This window comes from Necator americanus, chromosome II, assembly GCF_031761385.1.
Source record: "Necator americanus strain Aroian chromosome II, whole genome shotgun sequence".
NCBI lineage: Eukaryota > Metazoa > Nematoda > Chromadorea > Rhabditida > Ancylostomatidae > Necator > Necator americanus.
The window spans coordinates 30,469,968-30,484,030 of NC_087372.1; the positions used below are offsets into that span (position 1 = coordinate 30,469,968).

Consider the following 14,063-nt stretch of genomic DNA (forward strand, 5'->3'; position numbering starts at 1 on the left):
TCAGGCGAATATATCTTTTCTAGTTAGAAGTCAAGTCCAACAATGACTTGACTTCTAACTAGAGGAGATATATTCGCCTTTTGCAGAGGAATTCCTGAGCTTATCCTACTCAGAGGAGCATTTGAGTCCTGTTTAGATGCGGTCGCGTGCGATGAGCGATATTCTGCTCAAACAGTAATAACACCAATGAAACGAAAAGAAAAACAGAAGAAAAAAAAAACAGATGGTTCTACATATGCATGTAGAAAGTTTTATTGAGGGACTCATTTCTGCCAGAATGAGATGAGGGTACGTACATATATTTCAGACAAAAAGACAAACAACTCGATATCTTCCGCCAGCGATACTGTAGTTGCAGCCAAACCTTCTCTTCAGAATAACCTGAAAAGTGATGCCGTTAGAATTTGGCTCATATTGAAATACCCTTTTACTTAATAATATGAAACAATAGTATCGTATGAGTGCTTGATTTTATGACTCATGCGGTGAATTTAAAGTAGCACAATGAACTTAAAAATTAATTATTTTCTACAAGCATTGTAAAAAAAGACAGTCTTGAGTTTTTTGGCTTGGTTTTGAGGGGTCAACCTACGTTTCTGTCTTAATGTTGATATTATTGTTGAATATTTTCTTCAATATTCCCAAAAATGCTCATTCAAACCGCACCTGTTCGAACAAGAGCATCCGCTTTTTCATCTTTCTCGGAACTTCTTTTCCAAAGTTTTCTGCAATGCTGAAAAGTTTGAATTTGCTTATTGACAACGGCAACCGATTCTCAACAAAGTAACTGGCTAGTTAGCAGAAAATCTCTTTTTTTACTTGGTGTGAGGAGTGTTCAGCTGTAGTGTGGGACTATAAACACTAATAAACATTCAATCAGAGAATTACCCTTGAAATTTAAGCATTGCTACGTCCAGATTTGACGTGAGAGAGAAGTAGAGCTTCTTCAGGTTCTTGAGATAAAAAAGGGCGAAAAATTCCAGATCGCAGTCGTATTTCTAAAAACGCCTCACTTACACATTAAACCAATAACCTCGAGGGGAATCAAATACTCAAGCAATAATTGATTGTGATTACAGAACGTGTTCTTTGCTAAGGTCGTAAAATTTCTAAAAAAGTAAGTCACCATGCTTGTGGGTTTTGGACCGGTTGCTTCCTGTACCGCCACCAGTACTTCTGTTGCTAGAAGGGTGCGATTGCCAACAGTAAGGTAAGATTCTCCCTTTTGCGCACAATCGGGTAGTTTCTGTATTCCCTCTGCAATCATTGGCTGTGTTGCTATGGTCACTGCCATCGGCAGAGCCAAAAACTAAAAGAGAGTGGTTTCATACGAATGTTTCTTGTTTTAAAATGAAAAGGATGTTGATAGAAATACTAACAGCCAGAAGTAGTCCACAAGAAGCAGTCATTGTTGATCAAAGTGAACACTGGCAACTAACTGTTTTCGAGTTCCTTTTATTCCTGGCGTAATGGATGTACCATGCGCAAACATCAGAAATTGGAAATATTGAAAATGTCATTGTACAAAGTACATCAGTGTTTAATGTTCGCAATGTTCATTCGTGAAAAATGTTCTGTCCCCCTGAATTGCCAATGTGCTAATAACAGCGATAGCAAAACATCCCCTACAAATCCAACGATAAGAGACGCAAAGTCTTGCACGCAAATGTCCATCAAAATGGAACATTGTGAAGTGGATCTTCTTACTCGAACGTGCAGTGTAAAGATGCAGAAATCTGCTTTATCATGGAATTCCGCAAATGATTCACTATGCACAGTTTAAAAGCAGCATACCACAAAATTGACAATTTTGGGATTTCTCTACCTATAGGTAATGTTAGCGGTGTAGATTACTAGTATGAATGTGACCACGAACGATTCACACTAATTTTCCCAAGAAACGGCCTCCGTGTTCGAATTTCCCTACGAGCCACGTTAAAACACGCCATTCTTTGCCGTGTTCGCGAGCAAGCGAGCGAAGAGGTTTTAGGGGGAATAAAGAGTGAACAAGCTCATGCTCGTGATCTACACTTCAAGAGAGAGTTGAAACTAAATAATAAACTGTACTGCACTTGATTCCAGCTTGATGAGCCCTGACTGTTTGTTGTAGAAACTAAATCACGAATTCCTCCGAATGCTATTTTGAGGATACAGACATCTGTAAATCAAGCTAATTTGAGGCCGCTGGGAATTTAAGAAACAAATACTTTTGCAAAAGTTCTTTTTTCAAGTTAAACAAGACTTCCTTTTAAGTACTGGTACCAATGTTCTACGATTTGAAATAAAATATAGAGACACAAAAAAGAGAAAAACGCGTATTTGCGTTCCTATAGCTGTTCAGCAATAACCGTGGGATTCTAGAACGAAGGAATGTAAAACTAAAGCTTGGCTAAGACTAGTAATACATAGGCTGAGTGAATGGGACAACAGTTGGCGACTTGGAACTAACATATGTTTTAGATAAGCTGAAGTTGATGCAGGGGATAAATTTTCGTTCTATAAAGAGTAAACCGAAGACTATGATCTGCCTGTTTCCCTACATTCGTTAGTTTCTCCACTTGTCTCTTCTTTTTTGTGTTCAAAACTAACAAATTCAAGGAGGTGAATGTGACGAAATAAATGTGTTCTCAATCTGATTTCACATGGGACGGGTTGAATAGTGATAGAAAATCCCCATTACCAAAGGTGAGAGACGGCAGTGTATGACGTTTCTCACCGCCACGTCGCTTAACATTGATAGAGTGCATGGTAACTGAGTGTTCATATTAGATCTGGAATAGAACCATGATCCTCGAGTTCATTTAGTACAATTCGGCTGTTTTGATTTTATACAATAAGAACAAATTTGTTGTGAACACATCCTATGACAACATGTGGTTCTGTGTCAAACTTACATAATTTAGTGCCTCTCATGTTTCGAAGGGGCGGGTGTAGCGCAGTCGGTAAGAACTTCAACTGCGACTGCGTGGTCGATCGGTGATTGGAACCCACCCCAGTGTCAACCAAACTTTCCCCCCCCCCCTGGGGTTCAATAAACTGTTACCAGACTTGTCTGGGATGATAAAAACACTGACTTGACACATCGGCTAGCCATCACAAGTCACTGTATAGGCCAGTCACATGTTCCTCAAAAGATTCTGAGTTGAAGTGAACGTGGTGGGGCATCCCAACCGGCTTGATTAATTCCAGACACTTCATTCTTTATCATTTATCCTTTATCATATTTCGAATGCAAATCTCAGACGATAAAAACCGAGTTTAAGAAAAAAGCTCACCGATGCCTTAACGAACTTGGTCGCCCTCAGTGTGTAGTTCGAGTGTAACAGTTATTGCATCGAGGAGAATAGGCAACTCGTAATCAGTCTCTCGTTCGATCTCTTCAACATTTAAAAGAACAAAGAATAGATTGTACAGCGTCGGTCAAGTCGTATTAAGTCCTATCAATTCCTACGCAATTCAATTCAGAATTGTTTGAGGTTTATGAACCTGTTCATTTTTACGTGTTGCGAAGAGGAGCCGATGTATCAAGTCGGTGTTTCTATCCTCCCACACAAGTATGGCACCATTTTATTGACCCCGAGTGGATAAAGGGCTTGGTTGACGTCAGGGCGGTTTCGAACAGATCATGCCGTCACAGGGTGACCCCCTGTTGAGTGCGCTACATCCATCTCAGCGCCATGGAATCCTTTCGTGAAGCATTTTTGCGTGGCTCAAAACTTTTGTAGAAGAAAAAAATAACAATTAAGCTATGAGAATGACACTTCGCTTACACATTTCTTTCAGCAAGAAGAAGGAACCTAACAAAATCAGATGCGAAATTTTTTCTACGTGCTCATAAACCGTTACCATTTCCATCCAATCACCGACCGCCAATTACTGATCGTAATTCATTAAATTTTGTAAAATCTCCCATAGATTTTCAGTTGCCTCTAAATACCAATTGCAATTAGCGATTGCGGATTTGCCGAAATCAAAATGGAAGCGGAGAGAAGGAAAGAAGACGTTCTATTTGTGACAATCATGTGGAGGTCCACTACCTTCATAATTGGAGCCATTTCATGAGATTTGGAGAGGTTCGAAAAGTCTTATGATGCAAACCGCAGCTTCCTTGTTTATCTCAGTAAGAATACGTGTGGTTAAATGGTGAAATGAAAACTATTGGGGATTCCCATGATATTTCTCGCTTCACAGGTTACGGAAGATTCTGATCCTAAATCTTCAAATCTCCGTCGTCATCCGAAGAACGATGGTAAATCATTCTCACCGGATATGAAGAAGTGAGCACAAACAATTTTCCAACTACTATCCAGTAAGGTCGGTGCAAAAATTCTATTTGGCACGTCTCCCATACCAACATTGCTATCTGGACATATCCCCATGGTAACGTGGGGCGCGGTCGCAGTATGTGTTGAACTGGTCAAAATATGTGCCCCATGCGTGATCATAGTCTTGTCTTGCTGACCACACAACCACTTCGAATTTGTTTTATTCCGTTATTGATTTTGAAATACAGGTTTCTTTTACAAATACAAATTTTGAAATACAAGATTCTTCTTTTAAAAAAAGCCCGATTTGACAGATTTGCAGTCAAATCGAGCTTTTTTTGAAAGAAGAATCTTGTATGACAGGAACTTAATGAAAGTAGACACTAGTGAAAGTAGATTTACGATAGTGATTGTGACCTTCATTCTCTAAACACTTGGAAGTGAAATCTGTTAACCATACATTTTTGGGTTTTTTAACAACAACTTTTAGCAACTACAGCGTATCTACTGACCTTCACCTTCACTATATTATTATTTATCCATTTAAATTAAATACGGCGTAAGTGTGAAAGCTCTTTGTTTGACCGTTGGTTACTGAATTTTCAGGAGCCTGGAAGATAAAGATCACTGTCTTTTTCTTCCAACCCTCCCCCCCCACACTAAATTCTTAGAAAGGTGAGGTTTGAGTCCCACTTTTCCTTTTTTTTTTTTGGTTTCTACTGTCTAACCATCTATGGTGGGGTAGCTGTTATTTGACTACGGTTTTAACCAAAATCGTCCTTTTCTCATGGATTTATGCTAGAGTAGGGGCGGGTGTAGTGTAGCGGTTAGAGGTTCCGCTTTCTGCACGATGGATCGGAGTCCGTTCTAGTGCTCACCAAGCCTTTCATCTCTCCAGGGTCGATAAATTGGTACCAAACTTGGCTGGGAGGATAAAAACACTGACTTGACATATCGGCTGGCCCCCGCAAGTCATTGTATAGGGTAACACGCGTTCCAAAACCTTAACGATTACGAATTCCAGTAAAACGCGTTGGCGCTTCCCAAGTGGATTGATACGCCAGCGACTTTTATAATGGGTCAAGGGACATATTGATTGTGCTAATGCGAAGTTAGCACATCATGCCAGGATCAGTTGACGAAGACACTGATCAACTGTCCTTCGCATGATGTCATCGGTGGACGAAGTTGAACACGAAGAGTCCTGCCACTGCCCTTTTTCATACAACAGTTACTATTTGAAAGATTTATGTAGAAATAGTAGAATCAAAACGAAATGAAGGACAGTGCAGTTGCGTAAGCGGGTGTGCTAGGATCGAATGAGGACCTCTTCTACCACCGTTCATTCCTGCAGTTCGCCGTGTTCTCACCTTGATTCCAACCGCTATCTCCACCGCGCCGCTTCGGTCGTTTACGCAGTTGCACTGTGCTCCGTGTCGTTCTGACCCGACAATACATATAGCTGGTGTTCGAATTGTTCTTAGATTACTCATGTGATCAACTACGCAAAGTAGCGTTGTTGGTACTCTATCGCATCGAAAAGCACGTTGAAAAGACGACTTCGATAAGGGCAGTCGATGTTTCGATGATTCGCAGTGTTTAATAAGCCGATCCAGTATAATCCGCTTAAAAACATTAAAAAAACTACACAACACGCAACAAGGAGATTCCTCGATAATTCGTAGGGTCCGTGACAGATAATTTTTTATGGAGGGGAATTATGATAGCGGCCGTGTGGCTACAACGGACCTCTAACCGACTGCGCCACACCCGCCCCCTGATCCATTATGAGTACCCCATTATGAAGTTGTTATATTCGCAGAACGGAAGCAGAACGAAGTTTCAATATGCTGGAAACCTTGCATCGAAAATAACTGACTGAAAAACTAGATAGCCTACTGAAACTATCTGCGCCTTGATAAGCGCAAGCAAAACTGGGTCTTTCCAAGAACTTAAACTGAAATCAGGGTGGACGGGCAACCAATCGAACTCGTCGACGATTCCTGTTACATGTGCTGACGAACAACGACAACTACGAATGCGATATACGATCAACGGTGACAGGGAACCTATGCTGCTTGGAAAGAAAATTGCTCAAACGGCTGCTTCGGTACTTTTGCCTAGTCTCTGTCTCAGTGAAAATCTTATGCGAAAACAGTTGTTGAGTATTTGACATTTCTGAGGTATCAAAATCTTGCAACATCATCAGAAGTGGGCACCGATCGTTTTCGCCTCTTTGGTAACATTCCGAGGTCAGCAGGTTTCCTTATTCAACGTGTCCGGAGGAGTCTGTCGGGTTCAGGGTGGCTGAAAATGAAAGACCTGGACTGAGGAGTGATAAACGAGGATCTGAGGACACTCGGCATCAATAGGTAATTTAGGTGAGACGTCACGTTTCGGGGGTGGTTAAGAATGAATAGATTCTGCAATCATTATGAAAAACTAATAACTGTCCGCTTCGTTGCGCTGAATTGCACATTTTCGACCGAAGACACTCGGTTCACTCGCTGTCGATAGGCAATTCGCGTCCCGTTCCATAGCCTGTAAGACACCAGGTCTTACAGGCTATGGAACGGGACGAAATGACGATTTTTGTGCGGGTTCTTGCTGAAGATCGAGAAAGTTGGCCAGATCCGTGATTAAAGGCATCACCTCTCGAATCTGAGGTGGTACGGATTTCAGGTGGAGTATTCGTATACGGAATCGTAGATTATGGAGAGGAGTGATTCCTTCCATTTCTTCCTAATTGCAGTAAAAAACGGCCCGGAAGTTACGGCTTCGGGTGTTTCGGCGCGCTATTTTCTACGACGTGTACGATTGGAGAGCGCCAGCCTTGTGCATACGCTGCATCTTCTGGGCCGTTTTTTACGGCAGTTAGGAATAAATGGACGGAATCCCCCTCTCCATAATCTACTATCCCGTATACTCCACCTGAAATCCGTACTACCTCAGATTCGTTGGGTGATGCCTTGAAGGGTGACAAACCACGGCGAGATGCGGGCAATCGCGTCAGGCGATAATATCGCACGCCGATTAAGTCTATCAAGTCTATTCACCTAAATTTTTCGAGATGATTTAACTAATTTTAACCTCATTGTTGGATAGCGAAATCACTTTCATTTAACTCAAAAATACTGCGTGATTCGACTTCATTCTGTTTGTTTCACGGTCTTTTCTATCACTTCTAAAACAAGGCCATCAATAATTTTACAGATGTACACCGCATCAAAACAGCCGAGCAACTTGTCGCAATCTGCGCTGGTAAGTTTCATTTTGATTTCAAGTGCGTATCGGGTTCAGAAAACTCTTTATTTCTCTTTTTAAGAACCAATAAAGTGTAAAAATACTAAGTTATTTATGAGAAGACCAATTACATCAAATAAAATCTATTACTTAACATAACATGGTGAATTATTTTCATCGTCTGGGGATCCTTAAAATTACACAAAACCACGGTATTACTTCAAATAATTCCAATCCAAAATCCTATCTTACAGAATTACTTGCAATCACTCGAAAAAGCAACGAAAGCTTTGCGTCAGAACCAACAGGTTGAGAAAAAGTGGGTTCTCCAAGTTTTTTTTAAAGGGGAAGGAGCTTCTCAACGTTTTTCTAAATGAATTAATATTGAAGACGTGTGGGAGGGCAACACTCACTGCTTGAGTCCTCTCGGTTATCGTCGGAACGTGGCTCGTTGTCATCTATGATCTCACAGCTTCGGCATCGAACGCGCAGGGAATCAACAATCGACGAATTCGACGACAGGTGTATTTTGGCTATTATGAATATATTATGTTTATAGGGTCATTACTGTTCCTCTCCCTTGATGTGTACGAATTTTAAATTCATATATGTTCAGTATATCAGAAGAGAACGGTCACGTATCCGAGAGAACTCCATCTATCAGTCCGTCGAGTGGTAATTTCATATTTTCCCATCTCGAGCAGTAACAATAAAAATGAGACGAATTCGACCGTGCAAACGCGACGCGTCCGTAGCGGGGCGGATATTTGCGTTCGACGAAGGATAACAGAGCAGTAAAGCCGCATCATCGATGAAAACATGGGTGATAGCTCCAGCCGACCCCGAATTTGCTACGGACGCGTCGCGTTGGTCCGACTGAACTCGTCCACGTTGACGACTCCTCTGCAAAAAAAAATTACTTTGCAGCAGGTGGCGAGCGAATCGTATTCGACTTTCCCTTTGATGTCGCCAAAGATGACAACAAACAAAGTGATGCGTTGCCTAAGCAATTACCAGGTACCAGAATATCATTCCTTTAAAAATTTCTCGGCTTCTTTTTCTTTATTCCAATATTTTGTCGTTGACATTTCGAACAGAAGAACAACGGAATTATGGAAATCCCTCAAGTAGCGTTGTTACTTCCAAAATTTGTTAAGGTCTACAAATGGGGAGAAAGAGCATCCATGAGATCCGCGAACTGCGTTCTTCTATCGACCATTCGCTTATCAAACCACCAAAACTGCAAAAACAACAACCACGGAGATTCAGTATCAATTCTGTTAATTCCTATAAGGAAGACTCTGGATCCGGGCAACAAGAAGAATCGGAGGAGGAGCCGGAGGTATCTGAGATATTGTTTCAAATTTTTATTAGTTCTGCTATCTATTCAATGGCTTAGATGGATTTGCAAACATCTTGTGTATCTCTTTGTAGGATGTCACTCCTAAACCGCAGGCAATCAAGAAAAAGAGTCCATTCAGGCCTGCAATCGAGAGCGGTAGTGATCTCGAGTCCATTGATTTTGAGGTAAGGTTTGAAATGCTTTAGAACTACAATTTTTGAATGGTTTCAGGCAGAGACACCGTCACAGAAAAAAAAATCAAAAAAGGTAGAATTTTGTGAACAACAAAAAAAATGCAAGAAGGGCCCTTCTGAAAAAGACTCAGGAAGTTATATAAGGTCCACTCCATTCATCCAGAAACGAAAAGAAATCGATGAAGAAACGTGGGGTTCTCTAGATTTAGACTTCAAAAGTACTATGTAGTAGTTGAAAGCAACATCTTCTTGTCAAATTTACATGGATTCAATCTTTTTTGGGTTTTTTTTTAAACGCCTACCTTCTTCAATTTTGAAAATTTTATTTAAAGAGAAATGAGGTCACCTCGATTAAAAGAAGCTAACAGAAGGTCACATTAATTCTTTCCAGGAAGCTTCGTCACCTCAAAAATCGGTTCATTTTCAAGATCAAGTGAAATCAGCATCAACTTCACTGGGCTCCAATAGTTCCCAGAGTCGTAGCTCCACGTCATCTCGCTCCAGTTCCACAGCAAGAAGTAGCAGCTCAACGACTACTTCTTCACCTAAGAGCACTAGCAGATCAAAATCGTCAGAGGAGGTATGAGCATCTTCGTTTGCTGGCCAAGATACTCAGATCCCCTTCGAAAGGCTAACTTTTCATTGAAACATACCTGTGGTTATAACTTAAAGGCATCATCCCACGAATCTGAGGTGGTGCAGATTTCAGGTGGAGTATTCGTATACGGGATAGGAGACTATGGAGAGGGGGGTGATTCCGTCCATTTCTTCCTGATTGCCGTAAAAAAACGGCCCGGAAGATACGGCTTCAGGCGTTCTGGCGCACTACTTTCTACAAGGAGTTCGACTGGAGCGCGCCAACCTTGTGCGGCGCCGCATCTTCCGGGCCGTTTTTTACGGCAATTAGGAAGAAATGGACGGAATCACTCCCTCTCCATAGTCCCCCATCCCGTATACGAATACTCCACCTGAAATCTGCACCACCTCAGATTCGTGGGGTGATGCCTTTAAAGAAATACTTGAATTTCTTTCCAAATAATTCATCTTTCGAAGTCGGATAGTCCAGTTCCAAGATGGGTGTTCGGATATTTATTTGAACAGCGTTGAATTTGATAGCCAGAAGAAAAAACTCGTAAAAGATGTAGGTTGACAGGATCCTTGAAAATTTGTTAGACATCGTAGTTTTTTTCATCCAGAACTCGTAAACTCAGGAAAATGGGGGATATGAGAGTTCTACATAAAAACTTGGTAAGTTCCACAAAGCAGTAATAAAATCCCATCGCTAATTTGAAATGGTAGAGTGGTTGGTGCACTACCGGATATATCGACAAAATCGCTTCTCAACTTTGCTTTTTCTTCCGCCATCGAGTGAAAATGTTTCGTCTGAGCTTGACCAGAAATCACCTATGTTTTTTCGTTTTCAAGTTTTACTTGACGAAATTCCCATAATATATGAGTGATTTCACCTGCGTTTTCATGCGAAACAAACAGCAAACACACAACTCTTAATCCTAACGACATCCATGCTAAGATATTCACTTCACAAGGGTTGGTCTTCGAACACATTTGAAATTCCAAACCAAATTGGTTTAGAATATTCAAAAAGAGCGCTTCTTGAAGGTTCAATCTCTTGAATAAAACAGAATAAGCCTCTTCCGGATGGTTGGATCTTCAAATTATTCGAACTCAAATAAGACTCGAGTATTCATTCAGATTCGCTGTTCGGTGCTAACCATAGTTTGTTTCTGTACATTTATAAACCCTAGGACATTTATTTTTTGTTTTCAGTCCGCAACTGAGGGTGCGATATCCGATGCCAGCTCGGAGTCGTCAACACTGCGAGGCTCACCGGAGGCCGACAAACCATCCGGTGACAGCAGAACTAGTGACGAAAAACGCAGCCGGAGAGTAGAAGAATTTGATTCTTCCGATGAAGAAGAAGCCAGCACTATGAAATCAGGAAATAGTAAAGCAAAGCAGATCACTGTGCAAAGTAGAAAAAGCGTAAGATCATCAGGGAGTGACTCTCCCCTGTCGTTGGCAGAGGATGAGCATGGAGCTGTGGGAAATGCTGAAAAAACTTCCCGTCAATGGTCGGTCGACAACCAGAGTCGGAAATCTACGTCTGGAGTTCGGAAAAATGTACGCGCTTCGCGGAAGTCCGCACCGAAGTCAGCTGCGTCGACTGCTGTAGCGACGCCGGAACAGAGTGACTCACGTCGTTCCCCACCAGCCCTGGAAGCAACCCCCTACACTTTTCCTGTCGAACACAGCACACAGACGGAAATATTTAACGGAACGGAACGACTACCAGGTGAAATCAGTTAGATATTGTTGCCAATTAAATAAGAAGTGTTTCAAAGGCAGCTTACTATAAATTGACGATGCTGGGATCTCTCCAGGAAATGATAAGGTTTGACTTACTTGATTTGATCGGCTGATGTTATCGCCTGACGCGATTACCCGCATCTTCGCCGAGGTGTGCCGTCCTTGAACACAGTTCTGCCCAACCTTCTCGATCTTCTGCGAGAGCTTGCACGGATTCAACCCATTCGTCGCTGGTGATAAGGTTAAGGGTATATATTACGAGTACGAAGTGTGTACACTTCCCAATCCCCTCAGTTCTCCTAAAAAACGGCGTGTGAAACGACATTACTGACCTTTTTTTGCCACGAGGCAGCTCGGAACGCGGGCGCTATATCTGCGTGCAGTCCAAAGTCAATGAATTCTCTTCAGAGGCGCATTCAAGCAAAAGAAATGGTTAGGTTGCTGAGGAAATGGGCGCATGTACAAAGTTGGCCGAATAAGGTGTCTCGCGGAAAAAGTCGTACACAGAAGCCATTTCCCACGCCGTTTTTCACGGACGAACGTGGAACTGAACGTGAACAGGTTCACGTCCCCACTTTATACCTTTAGCACCATTTTTTTGTGAATAGATTTCTATTTCATTGTAGTCTGCCTTTAAAATTCTTTGAAAGTGTTCGTAAGGGTGGAATATCCAGTTACAGTTCATTTAGATGTAGTCACTACACTGTCGTTAAAGTTTTTGCGGCGAAACCATGAACACTATGTTTAATTTAGCTAAGTAATGGGGCGGGTGTGGTGTAGCGGTTGGAGGTTCCGCTTTCTGCACGATCGATCGGAGGTTCGAATCCGCCCTGGTGCTCATCAAGCCTTTCATCCCTCCGGGGTCGATAAATTGGTACCAGACTTGCCTGGGAGGATAAAAACAATGACTTGATCATCGGCTGGCCCCCGCAAGTCATTGTATAGGCCAACACGCGTTCCAAAACCTCAACGACTACGAATTCCAGTAAAAGCGTTGGCGCATCCCAAGTGGATTGATACGCCAGTGATTTTATCTTTTAGTTTAAGTAATGAGGCGTAAATGTGTCACACCAAGAATAAATTGGCTAAAGCCGACAAATCCATTTCAAGTGCACAAACGCATTCGACTTGGGTTCAGAACCGTGCAGGTTCATGAAGCCGCATGCGGCCTAAACAGTGACTAGCGGGGTCACAGTTGTATCAAATCAGGGTTGTTATCCTCCCAAACATGTTCACTTCAGCGACAACAAAGGGATTAGAGGCTTGGGAAGGGAATTCACCCATCGAGGTTCTCTCCTGGTGACATTTTACTGTTCCGTTAAATCCGTCCAATATTAATAAGTGAACCCACAGGGATTTCAAATTTGCAGTCGCGTGGTCGGAGTTGTTTCTGTGGTACAAATCCAGGGGCGGCACGGGGACCGAGTTTTTTTCTAACCAATAGTAAGATCGTTAATTTTGGGTTTAAACAAATTTTATTGACAAACAACGTAGATAAAAACAACACATTTTAACAATTCATGGGCGGAAAATTACGTCAGTGATGTCTCTCTCGATTTAAGTGATTCGGACGGTACTGTTTGTCTGAGCCTTTCAAGGTTCTCTCCAGTACGCATACTACATTGAGGACCAGGAGGTCGGTTTCGTTATTGTACCTCCTGTTCTGAGATTATTATTCCAACGAAGAAGATTGGAACAGAGTCATTTCGATTATTGTTGAATCTCCGACGGAATTCACGCTTAACCCCCGTTACCGACTTGCCATTTTTTAGAAAACAATCATACGTGAATGAGCATTGCTCTAATGTCCATGGCTGTATGATAGCAACTGAAAGTGAAAGGTGTGGGACGAGAAGTGGACTATAACACGGCCGAACGTTCCTCCTGTTTTAACGCCCGACTTTCAAAAACACCTGGTTCCCGCGCCGCACCGGCACTGCCACCGACCAGAAATCGCAACCAATAATCACCAATCAACCGCGATCAGAACGCACCTGCAGGTGTGCTATAAACAAAAACAAGAAATGGTAGAGCTCGCTACAATTTCCCCTAAACTTTGCGTGATCTACTTAATTCAGGAGGAACGAGTTCGTCTAGAGCCCTGAGCGAATGTGTAACGGGACAGAGGACCTCTAGACGTAGGACCCAACAACATTTGGTATCCGTGAACGGCTAACCACCATTAGGAAAGAAAAAAGACCAACTATGGGGACAAACATTCAGTGAAGAAGCTTAAAATGTCGGAGTAAATGTCATTAAAGGAAAAAAAAGAGGTAAAAAGAATTTCACCTCTATAATTTTGCTAATTAAATATATGGTTATTTCTTGCTTTTTCTGATGCTGATGAGATCCTTATGTGTCGTTGTGCACACAGTTGTGGTTTAGGAAAAATTTATGAGAAAATATTATTATTCCATGAATTTCTACCTAACCTAACAATTTTCAGAGTTTTGTTCCTCGAATTTGCATCATGTGACTCGAGATGTCTTGAGAACTCATCTGCAACTACTGAAAGAATTCAATCGCTTGGAATTCTCTTCACTTCAAGAGTGGAATGCAATTTTGGACGATGTAAGACAGAAATATGATGGTCCGTCTACAGAAAAACTGAAGGCGGTGCTCGAAAAAAGAGCGAAAAATCTAGGTATGGATCGGATGGTTGAGGAAACTCTGTTCTAAACATTCATACTT

At 41.9% G+C, this 14,063-nt stretch overlaps 2 protein-coding genes across 3 annotated transcripts; one reads left to right on the top strand and one right to left on the bottom strand.

Moving 5' to 3' along the window:
• Positions 1 to 303: 303 nt before the first annotated feature.
• Positions 304 to 1,409, bottom strand: RB195_019958 (uncharacterized protein; the record flags this gene model as incomplete). 2 transcript variants are annotated; one of them, XM_064188046.1, is made up of 5 exons in its annotated part: positions 304 to 381; positions 667 to 733; positions 889 to 998; positions 1,127 to 1,309; positions 1,380 to 1,409. In XM_064188046.1, the coding sequence occupies 5 exons, from the start codon at positions 1,407 to 1,409 to the stop codon at positions 304 to 306; spliced, it is 468 nt and encodes a 155-aa protein (XP_064043927.1). The 2 variants fall into 2 exon arrangements, with proteins under 2 accessions (XP_064043927.1, XP_064043928.1); XM_064188047.1 differs by lacking the exon at positions 1,380 to 1,409 and having other exon boundaries at positions 1,127 to 1,294.
• A 6,069-nt stretch (positions 1,410 to 7,478) lies between these two features.
• Positions 7,479 to 14,051, top strand: RB195_019959 (uncharacterized protein; the record flags this gene model as incomplete). Its single annotated transcript, XM_064188048.1, has 9 exons — positions 7,479 to 7,526; positions 7,763 to 7,827; positions 7,899 to 8,030; positions 8,125 to 8,183; positions 8,436 to 8,525; positions 8,666 to 8,850; positions 8,943 to 9,035; positions 10,833 to 11,358; positions 13,819 to 14,051. 9 exons carry the CDS (start codon positions 7,479 to 7,481, stop codon positions 14,049 to 14,051), a joined length of 1,431 nt encoding a protein of 476 aa, XP_064043929.1.
• Positions 14,052 to 14,063: the final 12 nt, after the last annotated feature.